The 22,656-nt window shown below is 37.8% G+C and overlaps 2 protein-coding genes across 2 annotated transcripts; both read right to left on the minus strand.

Annotated features, from left to right (window-relative positions):
* Positions 1–2,826: 2,826 nt before the first annotated feature.
* Positions 2,827–8,046, minus strand: LOC113671140 (heat shock 70 kDa protein 12A). The gene is made up of 5 exons (XM_027187356.2): positions 7,708–8,046; positions 6,840–7,165; positions 6,202–6,426; positions 5,693–5,876; positions 2,827–4,936 (listed from the first exon to the last, which is right to left on the minus strand). The coding sequence occupies exons 1-5, from the start codon at positions 7,724–7,726 to the stop codon at positions 3,864–3,866; spliced, it is 1,827 nt and encodes a 608-aa protein (XP_027043157.2). The 5' UTR covers positions 7,727–8,046; the 3' UTR covers positions 2,827–3,863.
* Positions 8,047–15,200: 7,154 nt separating this feature from the next.
* Positions 15,201–21,353, minus strand: LOC113671138 (heat shock 70 kDa protein 12A-like). Its single transcript, XM_089206623.1, has 5 exons — positions 21,338–21,353; positions 19,859–20,204; positions 18,923–19,145; positions 18,519–18,696; positions 15,201–16,530 (listed from the first exon to the last, which is right to left on the minus strand). The coding sequence occupies exons 1-5, from the start codon at positions 21,348–21,350 to the stop codon at positions 15,473–15,475; spliced, it is 1,818 nt and encodes a 605-aa protein (XP_089062749.1). The 5' UTR covers positions 21,351–21,353; the 3' UTR covers positions 15,201–15,472.
* Positions 21,354–22,656: the final 1,303 nt, after the last annotated feature.

Below are 22,656 nucleotides of genomic sequence, written 5' to 3' on the forward strand. Positions count from 1 at the left end.
GAATCTTTGCATTTTATCTACTCGTGTCCTTAATCTGTAAGTTAAAAAAAAATTATAGTTAACTATGATGTTATACGTTAACTGCTACGTTCTCAACGTGTTAACTTGAGTTACATACCTCCAATGTCCACGACAACGTAGTGTGTGTTAATTTGTGATAGTATGCCATCCGCAGGTCTACTACCAACTTCCGCCTGAAAATCACTGAAATGTTTCTCTTGACAGAAAATTGCAGCCGCTTCTGGCTCCAAAGCATCATCAGTTGATCAGGATTCTCTGGTGATCCCACACCAGCCTTTGAAAAAAGACAGACTTTTTAATTTAGATAGCAAACCTAAATACAAACCTGAAATATGTAGTAAAGCCAATAAAAATAAACATGCGCTATTAAATGTTATGACCATGTTTGCCATGAGATTGGCTCGCCTAAATACACATGTAAAGTTGTGAGCACGTCCAGATTTCAAGATTTGGGGGCATTTATTTCAAACTGGATAAGATATGATAAGCTGCTTCTCTCATAAACTGCTGAAATGAAATGAAATGATCATCTCCTGTCTGCTGACTGCTGTCAAGACTCTAGAAGAGAATGAACTTATAGTCTATCAGGGCTAAGGTCGAGCCAGCGCTTCTTACGCTGGCATTAAGTAAGCATCTTGTAAACGTCTTTGTGGAAATCAACGAGATCAAACGACATGTTCAATACTTTGTTCAATACTAAATTGAAAAAAAGAAAAAAAGAAAAACAAAATTCTTTCAAGCAACTCCTTTCGGGCTTTTGTGTGCTCTCTTTTCCGTTCTAGAACGTGAAAAGTATCACTGAGATACTACAGGCACCCTGGTTTGTCAAAAACCGTTTATTGCACCGGCTAACCCATAGAATATTAAAGTCTATCAAAATGTTTCAATGGAAATAGACTGGCATCCAACTCGCGATTCACAAACTTTCCTCGTGTTTTCCCAACATCTTGCGCGGGTAATCACGCCTTAAACCAATAGGAAGTGCGGTTTATGTCTTTAATAATTTATCTTTGAGACTAATCAGTGGGGCTTATTCTTACCTCCTCATTTTGAAGAGTCATTTTAAAATGTTTGGAAAAGAGATGATCTTTCTCTTCTCTTTCATCTTGAAGATTGCTGTACTTTTCCATCGCTTCATAACCAAATAATTCAAATGCACATCTGATTTGAGTAGCAGGCATGTTCGGGTTTTGCTTGTTTGAGCGCCTTGTTCAATCACCCAGTCTCTGTTCATGAAGATGACGTCCTCTCCTTCATCATTGATGAATGGAAAAGCAAATCCACCGTCGGTTGTTCTGAAATCAATGGCAATGACTGTCAGATACGAACGCTTTGAAGTTTAAAGGAGTGAGCCTTCCAGTGCTGTAAGAGATTAAAACGACAATTTTTTTTTTGACGGACCGAGTTTTATGACCCGTGCGCTTGGCGCATGGGCCATAAATCGGACGGAAAACGAGGTTTCATAACTTACAGTTCAAACCGAGAAAAACGAGATAGAACATTTTATTGCCTTCCAATAAAAACTGACGTTGAGTCGTTAAAAGCTCAAAATATTCGTTTGATACTCATAATTCTCAATAATGCAAAATTACATAAAAAGAACAGGTCAAGTATACAAAGTTTTACAGGAAGGAACTGTGGTACAAAGTTCTGTCTTTAACTCCTGACCGTTTGTCGAGAGTTTTTCAAATGCCTGAAATTTGTAGAAATGGCGTAGAAAGTGCGAACTAACGGCTAACTTTGTTCAATATCAACGTCAAATGAATGAATGAATTTCATGAATGCGATGGAAAACTGTACAAGGGTCTTTTCAACGATTAGCATCAAATTTTTGGTGTTTTCTGGCGTTTTCATGGAAGCTGCTGGGTGCACTCGATGCAGACCGAAAGGGCTAACTCGTCAGAGGCTTTCTTAAAATAATCTTTTTTTAAGCGAAATAATGATGAAAAATAAACTAGTGAAAGCCATTCAGCAAATAAAATAATTCTTGGAAGTGAAAATGAACAGACAAATGAAAAGTTTAAAAATAGGTTATTATGAAAGAGATCGAGGATACTTGTTGAAATCGGCCAGGACCTCGCGAGTCCAACAGATACCGGCCTCCATTCGCATTTGAGATCATTATTCACGATGGCACTCTATCTACTTGATTTAAGATTGGATTTTCTGGCTTTCCGTGAAACCTCGGCGAAACAGTGAAGGATTTGATTTCAGGTATATTGCCACTGAGTCTGAGTACCAGCGTTCTTACCTTTGTAGGCCATTTTTGTGGCTAACCACCTGGGTAAAAGGATACCTCTCAAGTTATCTGTTAAATGATTCTCCCCAGTATCGAAGCTAAATGTCATCAAAATTTTCTTGAGAAGAAACAATGCACAACTTCGTGCTTTTTTTCGGAAAACGGCCGAGTTATCGGTGCCAAGGACCAATTGCCTATTGGTGGGTGCAGGAAAAGGTCAAGTCGACGTAACTCCCACGAATTCTTGGGAAAGCACTTAAGCTAAGAGGAAGTAATATACTCCATTCTCCCTGTGATAGTGTGTATTTTCTCGAAAAACAGCTGAGTTTTCGATGCCTAAAATCAGTTTCCTATTGGTGGATGTAGGAAAGGTTAAGTTGTCTTAAGTTTCCGCGAATTCTTGGAATGACATCCGAGCTAAGAGAAAATGAGTTATATATTCTTTCGTGCTGAGTATAGGATCATGAATATTATTTAATTCGCATCAGCCACAACAACCTGCATGTAAGTGTTGATAAGGAGGGACTTTCATCGATAATGGTGAGTCAATGACTTTTTCTTTCCGGTTTTGTTTTAGTTCCAGTTTTTACTCCTTGTAAGCAGAAAGTTTTTACTTTTCAACTTACTCCTCCTCTTAACCGTTATTGCTATTCTTTTCAAGGATAATTTTCTACTTTAGTGTGTCCCGTGGGATTTCATAAAACATACTTGAATATCTGACTAGCAACATCAGTTATCTGCGTCAGTCAGATATCAGTTAAATAATATACATAGCCCGCCCGGCCATTACGTTCTTGTGATCGATACTAATACTGTCACTGTTCGTCTTTCGATTATGAGCGGTGTACCGGCATAAAATCTGGCAGACTGGAAACTTTGGGCCAACGGTTCGAAAATCATCTCGGTGAGGGGCTGATGTAAGTGCGTAAGTGCTCCAACTGCAAAGGTTAGCTGGAAAATGAACACGAAATACAAGAACACGTACAGAAGCAAATGAAATTTTCGAGTTTAAAAGGAAGAATGCGAGCCGGGAATGGAAATCAATCTAAACTAAGTTTTAGTTCATGCGAGATTCTCTATTCCAGAGCCATAATCACTATAGGATGTAAAACTAGCAGTATCTTTACCATGGATGATACAAAATCAATATAACAGATGATGTGCGTTTTTACAGGATGAAGAAACTAGTAGAATAAGTCTTAAGTCTTATAGGCTGTGAGGCTTTCATGAAATGTTGACTTAAATTTCATTATGTAGACAGCTTCATAAAAATTTAGCTGTGACGAATTACGCGAACTGAGTATGAAGGATAACTCGCCCATCCTACAATCTGCAATATGCAAGTTTAGTAAGCTGCTTTTAAATATCAAGAAGAGTAGGGAAAAAATTAAAGATCATTATTTACTAGAGAAATACCGACGTATATACCTCAAAAACCATGGAAAAAAAATAATTGTTTTGGTAAAATGACAAATTTACAGGTAGTTTGGAGGGACCGGTGTTGCCACCGGTAAACCCATACATCAATTTCTAAAGTCATTCTCTGACACAAATTTCTGCAATTGTTTACCACTGTTGAACAATTGAAAAATGCCTAAATCTACTAACTGCTGGCCAGAAAGTCTAGATGAACCGTGGATTGTCGGTTGCTAGTACGATTAACAGCCGTGACCTTTATCTCAGTTCCACCAAAGAGCAAATGGATCTCAATATCTTTCGTTTTCCATGCCTCTGGTGTTTCAATCACTAATCCACGACCGGGGGCCTTGCGCACCTCAGGATCTGTAACAAACTCCACATCTGGACATTCTGATTGGTAGAAATCGAGCTTCACTTGTTTCTCTTCGCCTGTCAAGGGTGCAAAACCAGTGAATTGACGTTTTTCTCCAACTTTAACGACTTCATCGACTTTAACAAACTTAAAAAACACATCTTTACAACGTGGGATTCCAGCTATTATTTCCTTTTTCGATTCAGGATGTAACCCGTCGAGGAAGAGCTTATGTACACGAATGCCATAGGTGGTAGCCATTATTCTGGACTCGAAAGTGTTAGGTTTCTGTCCAAACATCACAGCACCTTGGACAACTGCAAGGGATGCGCAGTGCGGTATTAAGATGCGATAGGCATGGCCAAAATGCCCCTTGATTTTTTCCTGTAAAACAGCTGAGTCAGAAAAACCGCCTACGAGGAATGCAAACTTGACCTCAGATAACTCTGGTTTGGCGAGAAGGTTGGAGAGGTGGGAGATGATGTCATCCAAGACTGGGTTGAACAGCTGCCTCATGACTTTTGGTTCAAGGCAGAGGTACTCGTTACGAAGGACTTTTATTTCATCCAGGTTGTAATGCTGCCGAATGGCTGTGTTAATATCGCAACCTCTCTGGTTGAGAAATTTACTCAAGAAACTACCAGGCAACCGGATTCGTGTTGTCCCCCCTTCACAGATACGTTTTCCGCGTTTCTTTACTTCGAAATCATTCATGAGACAGAGCCAATCCACCGGATTGTGACGTGCATAATTATCGAGGAAGGATTTGGTGAAAATTTGTTCAAGAAGGATCCTGAACTGTCTGTTGACATTCTGTCCTCCAAATGTACCTCCTGTGGCTTTATAAAGCTCTCGGATTGCACCGTTTTCCATAAGTTTATGAACAGTCACATCAAGAGTTCCGCCTACATGAATACAAGAGTCAAAATATTTTAGAATAACGTTCTGGCCTCGGTTGTTCGAAAGTTGGATAACGCTATTCACTGGATAAAACTCTATACGGTGGATAACGTCATACGTTTTGCTAATATATAGCCAAGCCTAAAAGCGGAGCTCGTACTTTTTTTTCCCCGCACGTCTCAAGGGCACAACGCCTTGCCCCGGCCAGGACTAGAACCTGGGTGGTCCGACTCGGAGCCCAGTACACTGAACACTGGACTACTGAACAAAGCCATGACGTTGGCGTGCCCGCGGTACAGTTGACCACGCAGGTTGACAGTGGCACCTTGTGCGGTCGGACGGTCGTACCGTCGTACATCCAAATTTTTTCGGCTTCATGGGTTACTACTATTTTGTATAATTATGGGGCTACGCTCTGCGAGCTCCGCTATCATTTATCCACCGGATAGGAATTTATCCGTTGGATAGCGTTATCTGACCTTCATATAACTGGGCCCTGCACATTTGTTATAACAGAAAACATTTCATGAAAATGATAGAAAATTGATCACTTTAAAAATGAGGTGTCTAGCTTTATATGTGTTGACTATTTCTGTCTCGAGATTTATACTTTCTGTTTACTCTGCTGATCATCACGGTAAATCGAAAAAAGTAAAAAACTAACGGAAATAAAATAAAGCATTAAACCGCACAAGGTCGATGTCTTTGTTCAAGTCATGAGTTTCGAGTGGAAAATTTGCTACTAGAAAAATTAAATTTACCTCCAATGTCAATTACCATGTACTGTGATTCTGGTCGGGCGATGGTGTCCTCAACCGAGTCATCGTTGCTACCACTCTCAGCAACAAACTCTCTTACCTTTTGCTCTCTACAGTAGACGGAGGCCGCCTCTGGCTCCAAAGCGATCAGTATCTGCTCTGGGTTTGAGGGATGTGCCAGCCCTGCCTGAGATAAAAGTACAAATACTGGATGTCAGTATAGTCAATGAAGATGATGTTACAAAGACATATTGCAGAAAATGGCCGTAGGAAAGAAGTATTTTCGCCCAATTTTTCTTTCTTGTGCTTTTGCGGTTTCGCAGAGCGAGCCCTAACCAAGCATACTGGTTCAGTAATGTTTCACCATTTTCTTCTCGTATGGTGCAAGAATTTGCATTCTTCACAGCAACAGCTTTACCCTTTTTTGCGTTAGCGATTTGAAAATTAGTCAATAATACTGATCATTACACGGATTTGTTGATGATTGAAATGTGTATATCATGGCAGCTCACTTGATAAGCAGCCTCTCTCATGAATTGTTTTGCCGCTGGTTTCCATATTGCTGGGACGGTCAATACCCATTGCACATCATTTCCTCCGAAGTCTTCGTCACCAGTTCTCTCCTTAATCACTTCTAGTGCCCGTGTGTAAAGATATTTTATGGAATATTTAAAAACATCCAAGGCCCTCATGTGCTTGCCATTCCCTGCCTCTACAGTGGTGTTTATGTTCAAGTTCTATAAGGACAAAAACCACGTTTCATTCAAAAGTTTATTAGTTTTATGTTTGCAGTAAGTTTCTGCGCTGTCATTCAGTTCGGAATTAATCACCTAAACAACATTAGAAGTATCTGTCTATTAATATTTCTAAAAAAGTACAAAACTTGAAAAACACCAAATTTTAAGGAAAACCAAATAACCTTTAAATTGACCAAAGCTTTTATACGATAGCTTGGCTTTACCCTGATCTCCTTCAAAGTTAATAAACAAATTGCCAACACTTATCAGAATAACACAGCTTCTTTCTTCCATACCAGAATCGACTAATGTTTATTGACATAAAATCCTTCAAAGTTTTACCAATATTTCTCCTAAATAAGGAAGTTTGAAAAAAAAAAAAAAAAAAAAAAAAACGAGAATTTTTCTCTCACCTCATTGTTATGAAGAATCATTTTAAAGCAATCAAAGTAAAAATATTGTCGAGCTTCCTCCTCCTCCAAATCAGCAAATTTATCTTTGGCTTCATAGCCAAACGAATTGAAACTCTGGTCTGGATTGAGCAACAAACATGTAGGTGTCTTCATAGTGGAGTAGCCTTGGTCACTTCCCCATTCTTTATTCATGTGGATACTTTTTTCTCCATCTTTGTTATTGAACGCAAATGCGAACCCACTAAACGTTGTGCCAAAGTCAATTGCTACCACAGCGATGAATGTAACAGGAGAGGAAAGGAAAAGTTCACCTCCCTCTTGATCATCTGTTGAACGATAATTATAGTCAACAACTAAATAATTAAATAAGCACATGCTTCAGAAAGAAATGTCAAACAGATGAGAGAGGCAGGTGATGACATAAAACTTCAGTTTGACTGAAAGGAATGCAAAGTAATGAAACGTGGTTTCAGTAAATGTATTGGCAGTTAGTTGAAAAGCAATGTTTTATTCAGCAGTTGATTTGAAGTTATCCGAATCGTAGAAAGCTTCAAACGCTTGAAATATGTCATCATCGCCAAGCTGAAATTTGCAGAAGAAATCCGAGAAAGCCGAAGAGTCGTCGACTTCTTGATATCATAGTTTTAGAGGATGCCAAGTTTGAAGAAAATCACGAGTTAAAGTTCACTGTTGTGTTTAATCATAAACGAGACGAATCACTGAGGTCTTATTTTCGCCTTCAAAAAGTATGTTATGGTCCATTTAATACTAAGAATGTTTGTTTGAGCGACTTTCGATTCTGTTTTCGATTTCATGAGCTCATGTAGTGGTCGGTCGTAATAAGATTGGTTAGTCATCGCCAACTCACCTTCCGAGGTTCTCTGCATCTTGAAGACAGCTCTTGTTCATCGAACATGAAGATTTGTAGTCGAAACCACTCGGCGGTGAATTAATCGCCTTCTAGGAAACTAGGTCATTATGATGTCTTACAGGGGATTTTGTCTCTTTCTTGGAAAGATTACGTCATAATTATAATGGCCTCAAAGATGTCGATTTCTTTGATTAGAGACATCAGACGCCGTTGAAATCAAAACTGTGAGGGGGACTGTAGTATATGAATTATGGCTTTAGCGTATCTTCGATTCGTTTTTCGTCTGTTTTAAGCTTTCGACGTGTTGTATGTTATGCTCTGCTTAAAACTAATTTCTCAAAATTGCAAAGTCAATATAAATAAATAAATAAATAACATGACACTTCCGGTTTTTCTCAGAAATCTTGTAACATCCCGGCGGTTTGTGTCATTTTTAAGTTCTCACTGAGACACGAGAACGAGGCAAAGTGCAAATTAAGAGTCATGGCATTTCAGCATCGGATCTCTCAACCGTGAGAATTCGGAAATGACCTACTGATTTGGGTTATCAAACCTCTGTACAAGAACTCGATATTTCAAATCGTTGCTCTTTATTCACTGTATTGTGGCGATGACAGATATACATTCCGCCACTACCGAATCACAAGCAACGATCGACGACGCTCGAGCTCGTTCAAGGAGGTCGTTCATCGCTATTTTGAAAGTTAATCGCGATGTGTTCTCCAATTTGCCGGAAAGGATTGAACAGTGGCTTGAGAAGGAAACAAGTGCTACAAATCAGCCCGAAACGACCGAACACAGATTCGTAAGACCACATTGACGAATGAATCGAACATTAGAATATACCGTGCGCGTATCTTGCCTCAATTGTTCACACATCTTAAAGTTCAAATGTCACATAGTTAAATACATAAGGTTTGGTGTTGACGAGACAACTTCATCATCAGATTTTTTCTTGTTAAGCAGGAGAGGTGAATCAGACATAGCACGATCAGACATGGAAAAGCGATTGGAATGTTTTCAAGCAGAAATAAACGCGAATACTCAAAGGTAAGTCGGGCTTTGATACATATGTCACTGGTACACTGACGGGGGTAGGGTCAGGCATATGTGTTTAGGGAGAAACTGAAGATACTCAAAAGCCACTGACCATGAGTAAATATCTAGAATTTTCTTGAAGGATCCTTTTAATGAACCTTTTTAAAAATTATATCGAAAAGTTCTACTGTGTTTTGCTTTCTGCGAAAAATTGAAAAGAGTGTATACGACAACGCAATACATTCCCTAAAGATCATTTCAGTAATTACTAGATTTGACGAAACGATATAACGTAATCCGGACAAGAGTCGTTTGCGGTTAGTTAAGTCTCATGTACCTGTCGGTGGAATCTCGATATTTATAGTTAGTGTATTGTCAGTGCTCTTAAAACATGATTCAGTCTGACATTGATGATTTAATCGCTCTGCTGTCTCCGGAAAGAACTGAATACATTTTGCTGTACATCATCCGTTACGGACGATTTCACGGGCGAATTCGATACGATAAACGGTAGGAAAACGTTAACCTTTTATCTGATGTATTTTCCCCACCGATAATTCGAGATAAGAGATTCGGCCATGTTCGAAATTAATTCGAAAAGGTCAATTTCGATCCTGTAACGCAACAATAACTACATGAAAATATCACGCGAAATTGTCACGACTCAGTTCCGAACTGAACGTTACTATAAACCTCAGTGGGGTTTGTAATTGGTGACTTCCATATAGGCTAATTCGATTGACACTCCTCCCCAATTCATGGGAGCAAGTGGTTTTATTGCTAAAGATCCTTACAAAATTAACAAAGGGAAGCCGCGATGGACATAGCAGAAATGATTAAGGCTTAGAAAAGACAAAGTTTTGAAACTGTTGGTTACTTGGTTTTTCCAGTCCACATTTTCTTCTCAGTAAGATAAGCCAACTGTTTTTTCACAGGATGTGGACCGAGATCATGTTGCACTAAATGAATGGCATTGTGAACTTCATCCCTGACGTAATAAAAATTACATTATGTCGCGATCATTTACTTGTAGTAACTACTCTTCGATTGCCTTGCAACCAACTCAGGAGTAGGTACTGATAGGTTCAGTCAACGGAAACAGCAATAAGTTCCGGTAGCGTGGGCCTCTTGGTTCGAGTTTCTAACCTTACTTATTGCCATTGATGTAGATGATAGTAACAATAATGGACGAATACTATATCAGTATTACCATCATTATCATTACCATGATTATAGTGTTCAATATGTTAATTTACCCTATTTTTTTAATCATAATATAAAAATTTTAGATGTGTTAGTATCCTTTACAGTTTAGTGACCCTGGGCCAAACTGTCAGAGAGATGACTGCCGCACCTGAGGCCATGAAAAGCGAGCACAGCTCAATGGTGTTTAGCAGCGACAGCTTTACCCGTTTAATATTTTTATTGTGATTATTAAAACTCTTAGGACTGCAAATCACATTGTAGGTTTTCTAGCATGTACATACTTCCGTATACATACATGCATGTATATGTATGTATATATATATATATATATATACATACATACATAAATACATACTTACATACATACATAAATACATACATACAAACGAAGCTGAGATCTAAATTGACCCTTTAGCTCCAATAGACAAGCGAATGCGACTAAAAATTGAAGGAGACTTCACAGCAAAATAAGCAGATGTAAAATATTTGACAAGATGATGATAAGGAATGTCACGAGACTGCTGAGGTCAGCATTTTTTGTCCTATTCTAATAGAAATATCAAGTAGGTAGCTAGCTTATTATTATTACCACAGTAAATTGATCTTATTTGCATCTTAAATCCTGATATTTTTTAAGCTTTTTGGAGCAGACTTGAATTGATAGCGAAGCAAATGTTCAGAGAGGTGTATCTTTGGTAAAATGTTAATAAGACACAAAAATAAAATAGATTGAAAACGAAAGGAATTACAATCTGCTTAAAACAAAAGCAAAGCATGTTGCGATACTATGGATGCCATCTTCATTTGCAAGAGGGTCTCATTGAGAGAGGGTAGTTTTGATAATTGACAGTTATTTTTCTTACTTTGACCGCTGACAGCTAATTGGATTGTTACGTCAGTATCTCAAGCACTTTTAGAACTCTCTTTCATTCGATTTTTACATAAGTATTTCGTGAATTTTTTAGGATTCTTTTTCATTTAATTGATACGTTAGTATCTTGCCAGCTCTTAGGGTCCTCTTTCATTGGATCATCCACCAACTGCTTTGCTGATTGAAACTGACTTGATGGAGTCACAGGTGTTGTGGGAGATCCTGCAGAAGTTGGCAGCGGTTGAGAATCAGGACATGAAAGTGGAGTCTGTGATGGGTAACTATCTGTGTCTGGGGTTGGCGTTTGAGGAAGGTTAACATTAGGAGAAGCTGAAGGTGGACGTAAGATCAGCCGTAAAAGGAATTTTCCTAGTTCCTTGGTCTTCTCTTCCGCTCCAGGGTATCTGATGACTAGCATCACAAACGAGGCATGGAAAACAATGACAAAACTTATTTTTACATTACACAGGGCTGAAAATTATGGAGATATACTTACTGGTCAAAATAACCGGCCAAATAAATTTCAGCTTCATAAGTTTCAAACAAAAACGTGTATGTATGCCAGAGGTTATAGCTAAAATTTGGAAACAAATGAGTAGATATAGTACAAATGATAAGATATTGTCACCAAGTTTGTAAGTTTTTAAGGAGACTGGCCAACCAAAACCATTGCTGGTATCATATTGTTCCTCCTCCATTCTCCTAGATAAAAAGATAAAGGTCCATTAAGTACACCAAATCATAAACCATTAGTGTCTGGGATAAAAGTAACTTGGCATGCTAGAATTTTCTTTTAACTCAACATGTATGCACTGATTATCAAAAAGCAATTAAATTGATATCAATAAAAATCAATGGTCACAACTCTTTCAATTTTTAACTTTCGTCGCAGATTGTGGTCAACTTAATTAGTGATATTATCTATGAAACATGTCCGTACCCAGGAAAATTTTTGCCACAAGCACAGAAATTATAAGCTTAAATTAGAATACAGAACAGTATGAATAGTTTCAAAAAGTGTCCTATAACTTCCTTTTCCAAACTGGTGTCAAAGAAAAAGACCCTGTTGACAGCGTTCGAATACTCGTGTTTTTACAGCCCGAGGGTAAGCCCCTCTCAGGGGTTTTAGGGAACAACGGAACATGGCCATTTAACTTTTTGGTAACATAGGAACAAAGGGAAAATAAAACTGGGAACACGGGAACAAAAGCGTTATTTGGGGAGCAGGGAAAACCAAAATCAACGAAATACTTTCAGGGAACACTGGAACACAAGATAAATTTTGTTGGGAACAAGGAAACATGGAACCCCATGATTCTGTAGTAGTTCGTAATTGATTTGACTCAGCCTCTCAGTGCGTATCTTGGTTGTAAACATCACTTGTTAATATAATTTTTGAAGGTTTTATGGTTAAGCAGTAAATCTTCGGGGTGGGGATGAATAGTGTGGTGGATCTCGATTTGCATATTTCGTTTACATCACGCATTGCACCGCACAAAAGAAGCAAAAAAGTCTGATCTTACAAACTGCTTTTCTTGATTGCTTTTCTTGCTTTTCTTTCTATTCGTTTTCTCCGGTGAGGTTGCGAGAGATGACCTTTCCCACGAATTTCAATAGCTTCTTTCTCAAGGCACTCGACAAGGGAGTTCAATGTTGCTTTTCCTTAGTTGGCGTCGAATTATACTTTGAAGTAAAAACACCCCCGATTTCTTACCAAACATCCTCCTTCAGTACTCGCACACTAAAGTTGGTCAATTTTACTGTATTTTTTTGCATAATTAATAAGGAAAAACCCGAATTTTCGTTTTTCCCCATTTCCTCGGACAGATTTGATTTTTCAAACTTTAAAATAATTTTTTTGAATATATCTCCCTAAAAGGGTTTTCTAGGCAAATTATCAGAATTTTGGTTTTTTTTAGCCTGGCCAACGATTCTCGATATTTACAGTCACGGCCTCTTAAAATTTATTTTCTCGGGAACGAATAGGAATATCAAAAAAGCCTCACACCGTTTTTACCCTTTTATCTGCTGTGTGATACAATCCCGTTTGTTGGGATGTTCGTGGTAAGGCAAAGGCTTTTTCCGGAGGGCACCCTTTTCTGTTGACGGTGACTTAATCTTTATTCAGATTTCTAAGGAGTTGTGCTAATTGTTATGCTGCTTCTTGATTTCATATGAGAACATCAGTCACAATCGTCTCTAATGATTTTTTTTTCTGATGATAATTTTTCAAAGGCGTCATGAAGAAACTGAGTTGTGGTTCAGTTTTTTGGATCAAAACGCATACAGGAAATAAATGAATAAAAAACAAAACTCAGTAACTTAGAGTTAATCACTATATTGACTTCACAATAATTTGAATATTACTTAGAAACCTAGAATCGTTTTTCTTTTTCGAACATCTTCCAATTAAAAAACAGAACTTAGGTTCCAGACGAGCTTACAGTCGCAATTTTATTTTCAAACCAAGCCAACACATCGTACTTTTCCAGCCCTTTCCTCTCTACATTTTGTTTTGTGCATCATTCTCCACGGAAAAAGGGAAAGAAGGATGACTTTCGATGTCAGGTCTGAAAAAAAAAAATTGTTCGCGATTTTAGTATCGGTTTCAACATGATATCGAGTGCAATTTTTTGTTAATAATTTGCATGGAAAAAGCATCTTAGAAAGTTAAGCAGAGGAAATTTTGACAGCGCACGCTATTTGTAATTTTCATTCGTGTTACAACTTTGCACTCGTATGAAATGAAAAATGCATTCGTTTTCAGCCAATCAAAAGTGCACAATGTTTACATATACATCGCTTTTACTGTTGTCGACGTTTTCGACTTTCTCTATTTTTGATCATATGCATCGTTTCTTTCATGAGAGATTATTTTTCAATTTGAGTTTAAAGATAACTAGCGAACGTATATACTCCTAACTTTTTAAATAATGAGCACAGAAAATTTTAAAGTCGTTAAGGAGAAGTGGAACAGGTGGCAAGAAAAGGAGAAATTGGTGAGATACAGCCGACTTTCACACGCAGTGAGTCACCTTCACAAACCATTATTCCAGGAGTACATCAAAGCAAGTATCCGGCTGACTTGGAGAATGGTTACCCAGACACCACCACTGAAGTTACAGTATTAATCCTTGTACCTACAACAGTGCCATAAAAAGATAGGTTATCATACGAGTCCTTAGGTACGTACGTTGGTGAAAGGAACCCCTGACCAACATCAGGAAGAGGAGATAGCGTGTTATCTTTGGCCGGGACTGTTTGATGGGGAAGGAAGATGTATTCACAAAGGAGAAGTCTTGTGTAAGATAAAAGTGAATACTGAGTAAGCTTCTCTTTAATTTTTACGTCCATCAACTAAAGCAAAAACCTATGTGCATTTTAGAAACTGCTTTAATGTTGAAAATCCTGTTAAATATGTTTTTAGTTTTGCCATGCTCTAAATGTAAATGAGGGGCATGAATTAGGTCGATTCATGATCGAAATAAGTGGGTTTTCTCACATAAAACGACCTCTTATTTCAAGTGTTACCTGTGACGTTACTATAGAAAGAAGGAAGTCTGAAAAATAAATGATTACAGATGCAAGTAGTATCGATTTGAAACCTGGTGGCAGTACTGGGGATAAATGTACCACTATTAATACAACTTTAGTTTGAGAACTGCGTGGCGATGCAGCCAGCAATTCTTTTTAAATAGAATGCAGGCGATACAATGGGTATTCTATTTGTTTAATGTATTTGCACGCACTATTTTATTTCGTCTACAAGTCAAAACATTAAAATGTCTTCACATGGACATTTTCCCTACTGATGTTAAATGAGAGCATTTGCTCAGAAACTAAATTGCTTATATATTTAGTAGTTAAAGCTTCTTTTAGAGTTTGGATGGTCAAACTAAAGATATAATAAAGATTGTCTTTGGTTAACTATCCATAATTCAACATCTATCTTAAAGGCAAAAGCTTTCCTCGCAATTTTTCTTGAGTAAATGATTGAATATTGGGTTATTGAGTTCAAATTTAAACTACAATATATCTTCTAATTTTGTAAGAAATATAAATTCTGATATTGTAAGTAACACTAAGTTTTGTTAATTGTTGGTAGCTTATCATAACAAAAAAAAATTCCTTTAAGATTTTTATAAAAAATAACGCGCGCTTTCACAACAAAAAATATTGGTATAATAGCTACAGATCACTGAGTAATTATGACTGGTTTGGTATGCAAATCACGGGTGCTTAGAGAGTTATCAATTAAAATATGTCTAAACAACTTTTTTGAACATGGCACTTATGCTGACTAGGCACTTGTCTTCTTTCCCTCTTGCACATCATATGACATTTACCTTCAAATAAAGGAAGACTCTACAATCACTAGCATTGGGATTGTTTTATTGTTATTGATGCTTACTATGATGAACTATTGAAGCGATTGACTGCTTTTAGGAGTCAGACAATTCTTGAAAAGTCTCACAAGGTAAATCACATTGCTTCTCAGACTAGACTTCGTGAGTGATTACTCAGGGAGTGCACGTCTATGGAATTCGTTTTTTTTAAATAAATGCTAAGGTTATGATCATGGTCTGATTATTGTATTAGATCTGTTTTGAATCTCTGTCTTATATACAACAGAAAAAAGAAACACGTTCATGATCGACAGAAAAAGTCCAATGTGATTTGAGCGCTGTTTCCACTTGAAATATCAGAGGCAGTGGCGGTTATTTCAGTTCCTCCGAAATACATACTGACTTCTATTTTTCTATCTTTACCTCTCCATGTATCTGGGGACTGAACTTTGACACTTCCAATCTTTGTTACCTCGGGGTCAGTAACAAACTGTGCTTTGGGATTGCTTGTGACGTAGAATCCAAATTTCAGGCTTGTCGCATTAGCTCGCACAGAGTGACATGATTTTGTAATTCGCTGTCCGAGCTTTATTACGCTGTTTTCCTTTACAAAGCATTTAAAAACTTGACCGCACTTTTCAATTCCATCTGCAATAAATTTCTTTTCTTCAGGATGAATCCCTTCGATAAAATCTACCGAACGATCGGCGCCAAAAGTTGTGGAGACGACTCTTTCGGATATTTTCGTAGGTTTTTTGCCAAAGATTACAGCTCCTTGAACAACTGCTATGGTTGTATAATGAGGAATAAGTATCCTGAGCCTTCTTGCGAACTCCGTTTTTAATTCCTGTTGTAGGAAAGCAGAATCGGCAAAGCCGCCAACAAGGAGCATGGTTTGCACCTTTGATAGTTGCGGTTTTTTTATCAAAGTTTTTAAATGTTGTTTAATTCTCTCCACGACAGGGTTAAACAATTTCTTCATCATTCCTGAACTTAGGCAAAGGTACTCTTTATTTTTCAGTCTTACGTCCTTAGTTCCATAGCTGTCCATCACTGAACTCTGAGTTTCATTTAACATGGATACAAAGCTCCTTGGTAGGCGGATGTTTGTCATCAAACTGTCGTCTAAAATGCGCTTCCCACGTTTTTTTCCTTCAAACTCGTTCATTAACGACAGCCAATCAGATGGATGCTGCTCTTTGAACTTTTGAATTCTTTGTACACCAAACAACTCTTCCAGGAGAGTTTCAAACTGCTGGTTGACGTACATTCCACCATAAGGTCCCCCTGTGACCTTGTGGATCTCTTTAATGTTACCATCATCTTGTATTTCGTGCACTGTCACGTCTAGTGTCCCTCCTGAGATAAATGATGAAATGGAAAGTCAGCTGATGTATACTAACTTTATATCCTACCCTGCATATCCTGGTTAATCTTTTTTCGATTAATCGACATCGCAAATGCATCATTGACTTCTCAGGACAGTCAATACGTTTCGTGGTGATTCCTAGTGTATTTACTGTAAGGATTTATACCCCTTGAAACGAGAGTTGTATTTAAAAAAAGGGGTTGGTTCCAACCGATGATGATAATAGCAATAATAATATTATTAACATAGCTAACATCAATGATGAAAAAAACAGCCTACGAGATTAACTATTTACAACTAAAATTTCAATAATCACCACTGGATTTAATGTTAGCAAACAAATTAGTAAATAAAGTGTCAGTGGTGTCGTAAAAAGTTCCCTTTTCCACAGGGATAATATAATTATCCGATAACAGTGACATTGAGTAACGACAAACAGAATGGCAAAGAAGGGTCGTGCAGCGATTAAAGGTTAATTTGAGTCGAGAAAAGTCTCTCTTTTCACTTACTGGAGGCCATCTTTAATCAAAAAAGTCAGTCATGCTTTTTATGAGTCTTGTATAATTGCTCAGGTGATTATAGAGATGCGCGCGCTCTGACTGGTCGAGTATTGCGTCATATCTCGCTAGAATCACTCGCGTGAGGTGATTAAAGTAGGGATGCTAAATTTTTCAATGGCTGCCTCCTGTTTTATCAGTGCTCTGCGGAAAATGATGCATACGATGAAAGAAAATACAACTCTAAAGACCACAAAAGATGCTAAAGTTTGGTGTAACACTTTTCAAAAGTAATACGGGAACTTTTTACTGATCGAATCAAATGAGCCTACTAAATTCTAGCGTAAACTGGCTGCTTATCTTCATACGAATAGCGAAGACAATTGTAACAGGATGATTTTAACATTAAAACGAATTTACCGCAGAATTCGAAAGCAACTGAGCAATTATTTGCCTCAGGCTGAGTGAATATTGTTGAATAATCCCCACGACGTCGTCTCGGAAATCATTCATCATGATATTTACTGAGCCTAAGGCGAGTACTTGCTAAATATTCTGTGGACAAAACTTGTTTCGGTTGATTTGGACCTTTTGAAGGTGTTCTGGTGGGTTGGCTGGCAAGGGTGAATAAACCGAAAAACAGTAGTAGAGTTTGGATAGGACTCTCAAGTCCTTGTAGAGTCTTAAAAGACTCTCAAGTCCTTGTAGAGTCTTAAAAGACTCTACAAGCCTTTTTGCCCATGCGGTGGTCACAGTTTGTGCAGTGTCCGCAAAATGTGAGGCGCTGGCAATATTAAATACCTATAGTTCCTATTTTAAGTTTACGTGTATTCCAAAGCTAAGAAACGTTTTGTTATAGGTTTTTTTACGTTCGCGGTTGGCAATTCGTAACCCTAATTCATAGGGGTATTACTCCGAACCATTTGGCTTGTTGATAATCAACAGCATTGCTTCGCTTAATGATGTATAATTTTTAAGCTTGGTGTGAAGAAAACTGTTATTCAGTGAATGGCAAAGAAATATTCGTAAAAAAAAAAACAGCTTAGGGTGCTTCCACTCGGCGTCGAACCGACGACCTTCTGATTAGTGCTTCGAACTTTCTACCTACTACACACTTCGAGGATGGGAATGTCGGTATATGATACTTCTGCGCACTCATAATGTAAGTAAATGTTTCCCTGAATGATGTTTAAGACCACGTATTTAGCTTATTCAGAGTTGAAATAACCTTGTGCGATCTTTATGAAAATTGTCTTATGGGGCAAGGGGCAGAGCAGTGTAGATGGTTTTTTAGTCTTAAAAAACTCTTTCCTTAACTACCATAGAGGATGACGATATAATATAGCAGTCAAGTAATGGAATCTCTGCATTTAATTATTTGCTTCGTGTCCTTAATCTGTTAGTCCAAAAAGAATAAACAATAAACAATAATGTTACACGTTGATTGCTATGTTCTTAGCTTGTTAACTTGAGTTACATACCTCCAATGTCCACGACAACGTAGTGTGTATTAATTTGTGATAATATGCCATCCACAGGTCTACTGCCGACTTCCGCCTGAAAATCACTCAAATTTTTCTCTTGACAGAAAATTGCAGCTGCTTCTGGCTCCAAAGCGATCATTAGTTGATCAGGATTCTCTGGTGATCCCACACCAGCCTTTGAAAAACAAAGACTTTTTAATTTAGTTGGCAAACCTAAAAACAAACCTGAAAGATGTCGTAAAGTCGATAAAAAACAAGCATGCACTATTAAATGTTACGACTATGTTTGCCACAAGATTAGCACACCTAAACAGACTTCGTATAAAGTTGTGGGCACACCCAGATTCAAGATTTGGAGGCATTCATTTCGAACTGGATAAAACATGATATTTTAACATTACCTGATAAGCTGCTTCTCTCATAAACTGCTTTGCGCCTGGAGTCCATATTGCCGGAACAGTTAGAACCCATTGGACATCGTCTGGACTGAAATGATCATCTCCAGTCCGCTGACAAATTACTTTGATGGCTTCGTCTTTGAGAAATGTAATGGACCTTGTAAACACTGTCTTGGCCTTGACAGGTTGTCCGTTGGCCGCTTCTATTAGAGTCTTACTGTCAAGACTCTAGGAGAGAATGAACCCAGCGTTTAAGGGAAAATATGTCGTCATATCTTTTTGCAATCGCCTCAACAAAGAAGAGATTCTAAGAAACTTCAGAGGAACCAAAATATTTAAGGATGACGAAGATTGACGCGTATGATACGATTAAAGATGACGGAATTGAAATTTTATACCAATGCTTTCGCCATGACAAAGTCCTTCAAGATGAGCGAGTTTACGGTTGAACCTGACAGCTATGGTGGACTTATAGTCAGGGCTAAGGTCGAGCCAGCGCTTCTTACGCTGGCATTAATAAGCATTTTGTAAACGTGTTTGTCGGAATAAATAAGATAACACGATATGTTTAATATTTAATTTAAAAAAAGTTAAAAAAAAGAAAAACAATTCTTTCAAGTAACAACTATCGGGCCGGACGGTTGGGGTAAGTCTGGAAGTTATGACAAAGCTATTTTTGTCTGCTCGCTCTTCTGTTCTAGAACGTGAAAAGTATCACCGAGATTCTACAGGCACCCTGGTTCGTCAAAGCCGTTTATTGCGCCGGCTAACCAAAAGAAAATTAAATTATATTATATTTATGAAAGCAGTGGCAATAGACTGGCATCCAGCTTGTGATTTACAAGCTTTTCTCATGTTTTCTCAACATCCTGCGTAGGTAATTACGCCTAAAATCAATTGAAAGTGCCGTCTATGTCTTTAATAATTTATATTTGAAACTGATCAGTGGAGCTCATTCTTATCTCCTCATTGTGAAGAGTCATTTTAAAATGTTTGAAAAAGAGATAATCTTTCTCTTCTCTTTCATCTTGAAGATTGCTGTATTTTTCCATCGCGTCATAACCAAATGAGTCAAATGACAGATCTGTTTTGAGTAGCAGGCATGTCGGGGTTTTGCTTGTTTGAGCGCCTTGTTCATTCGCCCAGTCTCTGTTCATGAAGATGGCGTCCTTTCCCTCATCTTTGATGAATGAAAAAGCAAATCCACTGTAGGTTGTTCCAAAATCAATGGCAACAACTGCCAGATATGAACGCCTTGAAGTATAAAGGAGTGAGCCTTCCAGTGCTGTAAGAAATTAAAACGACAATTTTACCTCTTACTAACCGAGTTCGAGAACCGTATTGTGAGTTACAGAACGAGTTTTATAACCCATAGCTTACAGTACAGACCGAGAAAAACAAGAGAGAACATCTTAACTGCTTTCAATAAATATTGAACTTTGAGTCGTCAAAAGTTCAAAATATTCTATTAACACCCATAACTCACTATAATACCAAATTACATGAAAAAAACAGGTCAAGTATAGAAAGGTTTTCAGCAAGGAACTGTGATACAAAGTTCTGTCGGTAACTCCAGATCTTTTGTCGAGAGTTTTTCAAATGCCTGAAATCTGCCTGGCACAACGCGTTTCTTCGTAGAAATGGCGTAGAAAGTGCGAACTAACGGCAAACTTTGTTCAATATCAACGTCAAATGAATGAATAAATTTCATCAATGCGATAGAAAACTGTACAAGGATATTTTCAACGATTAACTTCAAATTTTTGGTGTCTTCCGGCGTTTTCATGGAAGCTGCCGGGTGCACTCGATGCAGACTGAACAGGATTGAAGAAATAATGTTATTTGAAGTTTTTGGTTGAGTCTGATGTCATAATAATAAAAGAGGATCGGTTGGATTCACAGCGTTTTAAAATATGAATTTCTCGAATAACTAAGATCTCTCTGGGCGATCGAAGCGATCTGGCGTTGCGAAATTACCTTGTTTACTTGTCATTGAATTAACGAGTGTGACAGCGTCAGCGACTATAGGTTTTTAAACGGGCTAACTTGTCAGAGGCTTTCTTGTCAGAATCTTTTTTTAAATGAAATAATGATGAAAAATAGACTAGTAAAAAAAGTGAAAGCCACTAAGCAAGTGAAATAATTCTTGGACGTAAAAATGAACAGACAAATGAAAAGTTTAAAAATAGATTATTATGAAAGAGATCGAGGATACTTGTTGAAATCGGCCAAGACCTCGCGAGTTCAGCAGATACCGGTCTCCATTCGCATTTGAGATCATTATCCACAATAACATTTTATGTAAGATTCTATCTACTTGATTTAAGACCGGACATTCTGGCTTTCCGTGAAACGAAACATTGAAGGATTTGATTTCAGGAATATTGGCTTTGAGTCTGAGCGATCTAGCGATCTTACCTTTGTATGCCATTCCTGTGGCTAACCACCTTGCTAAAAGGATCCCTTTACAAGTTATCTGTTAAATTGTTCCCTTCACTATCGAAGCTAAATCCCAGCAAAATTCTCCTCAGAAGAATCAATGCACAACTTCGTGAAACATCCCTGTGATAGTGTGCTTTTTCTCGGAAACAGCCGAGTTATCAGTCCTAAGGATCAATTTCCTATTGGTGGGTTCAGGAAAAGGTCAAGTTAACGTAAACTTCCCAGAATTCCTGGAAAAGCACTAAAGCTAAGAGAAAATAATATATTCCATTATCCCTGTGATAGTGTGCATTTTCTCGGAAAACAGCCAAGTTTTCGGTGACTAAAATCAATTTCCCATCGGCGGATGCAAGAAAAGAGTAAGTTGACCTAAGCTTACGCGAATTCTTGGAATAACATCCGAGCTAAGAGAAAATCAGTAGTATATTCTATTCTCCCGACTGAGTATAATCTTTCGCAATGAGTATCATAGGATGGTGAATATTGTTTAATTCACATCAGCCACAACAACCTGCTTTTTAGTGTTGATAAGAAGGGAGTTTTATCTAATTTGTTAAGTCAATGACTTTTTCTTTCCGGTTTTGTTTTAGTTCCATATTTACTCCTTGTAAGCAGGAAGTTTTTAACTAACTCTTCCTCTTAACCGTTATTGCTATTCTTTTCAAGGATACTTTTCTATTAATGTGTCCTGTGGAATTTCATAAAACATACTTAAATATATGACCAGCAAGATCAGTTATCTGCGTTATTCAGATATCATTTAGATTATCTACATAGCCCGCTCGGCATATACTTACTAGTGATCGATGACAATACTGTAACTGTTCGTGTTTCGATTATGAGCGGTGCACCGGCGTAAAATCTGGCAGACTGGAAACTTTGGGCTAGCGGTTCGAAAATCATCATAGTGAGGGACTGATGTAAGTGCTCCAACGGCAAAGGTTAGCTGAAAAATGAACACGAAATACAAGTACACGTACAGAAGCAAATGAAATTTTCGAGTTTAAAAGGAAGAATGCGAGCCGGGAATGGAATCAATCTAAACTAAGTTTTAGTTCATGCGAGATTCTCTATTCCAGAGCCATAATAAGAGCCATAATAGTGTCACAAGGATGTTACACTAGCTGTGTTTTTACCATGACTGAACGAAGTACAAAATGAATATAACAGATAATGTGCGTTTTAACAGAATAAAGAAACTAGTAGAATAGGTCTTATTGTTTGGAGGTTATGAGGCTTTCATTAAATGTTGACTTAAATTTCGTTATGCAGACAGCTTCATAAAAATTTAGCTG

This window comes from Pocillopora damicornis, chromosome 5 (genome assembly GCF_964200805.1).
Source record: "Pocillopora damicornis chromosome 5, jaPocDami1.2, whole genome shotgun sequence".
NCBI classification, from domain to species: Eukaryota; Metazoa; Cnidaria; class Anthozoa; order Scleractinia; family Pocilloporidae; genus Pocillopora; species Pocillopora damicornis.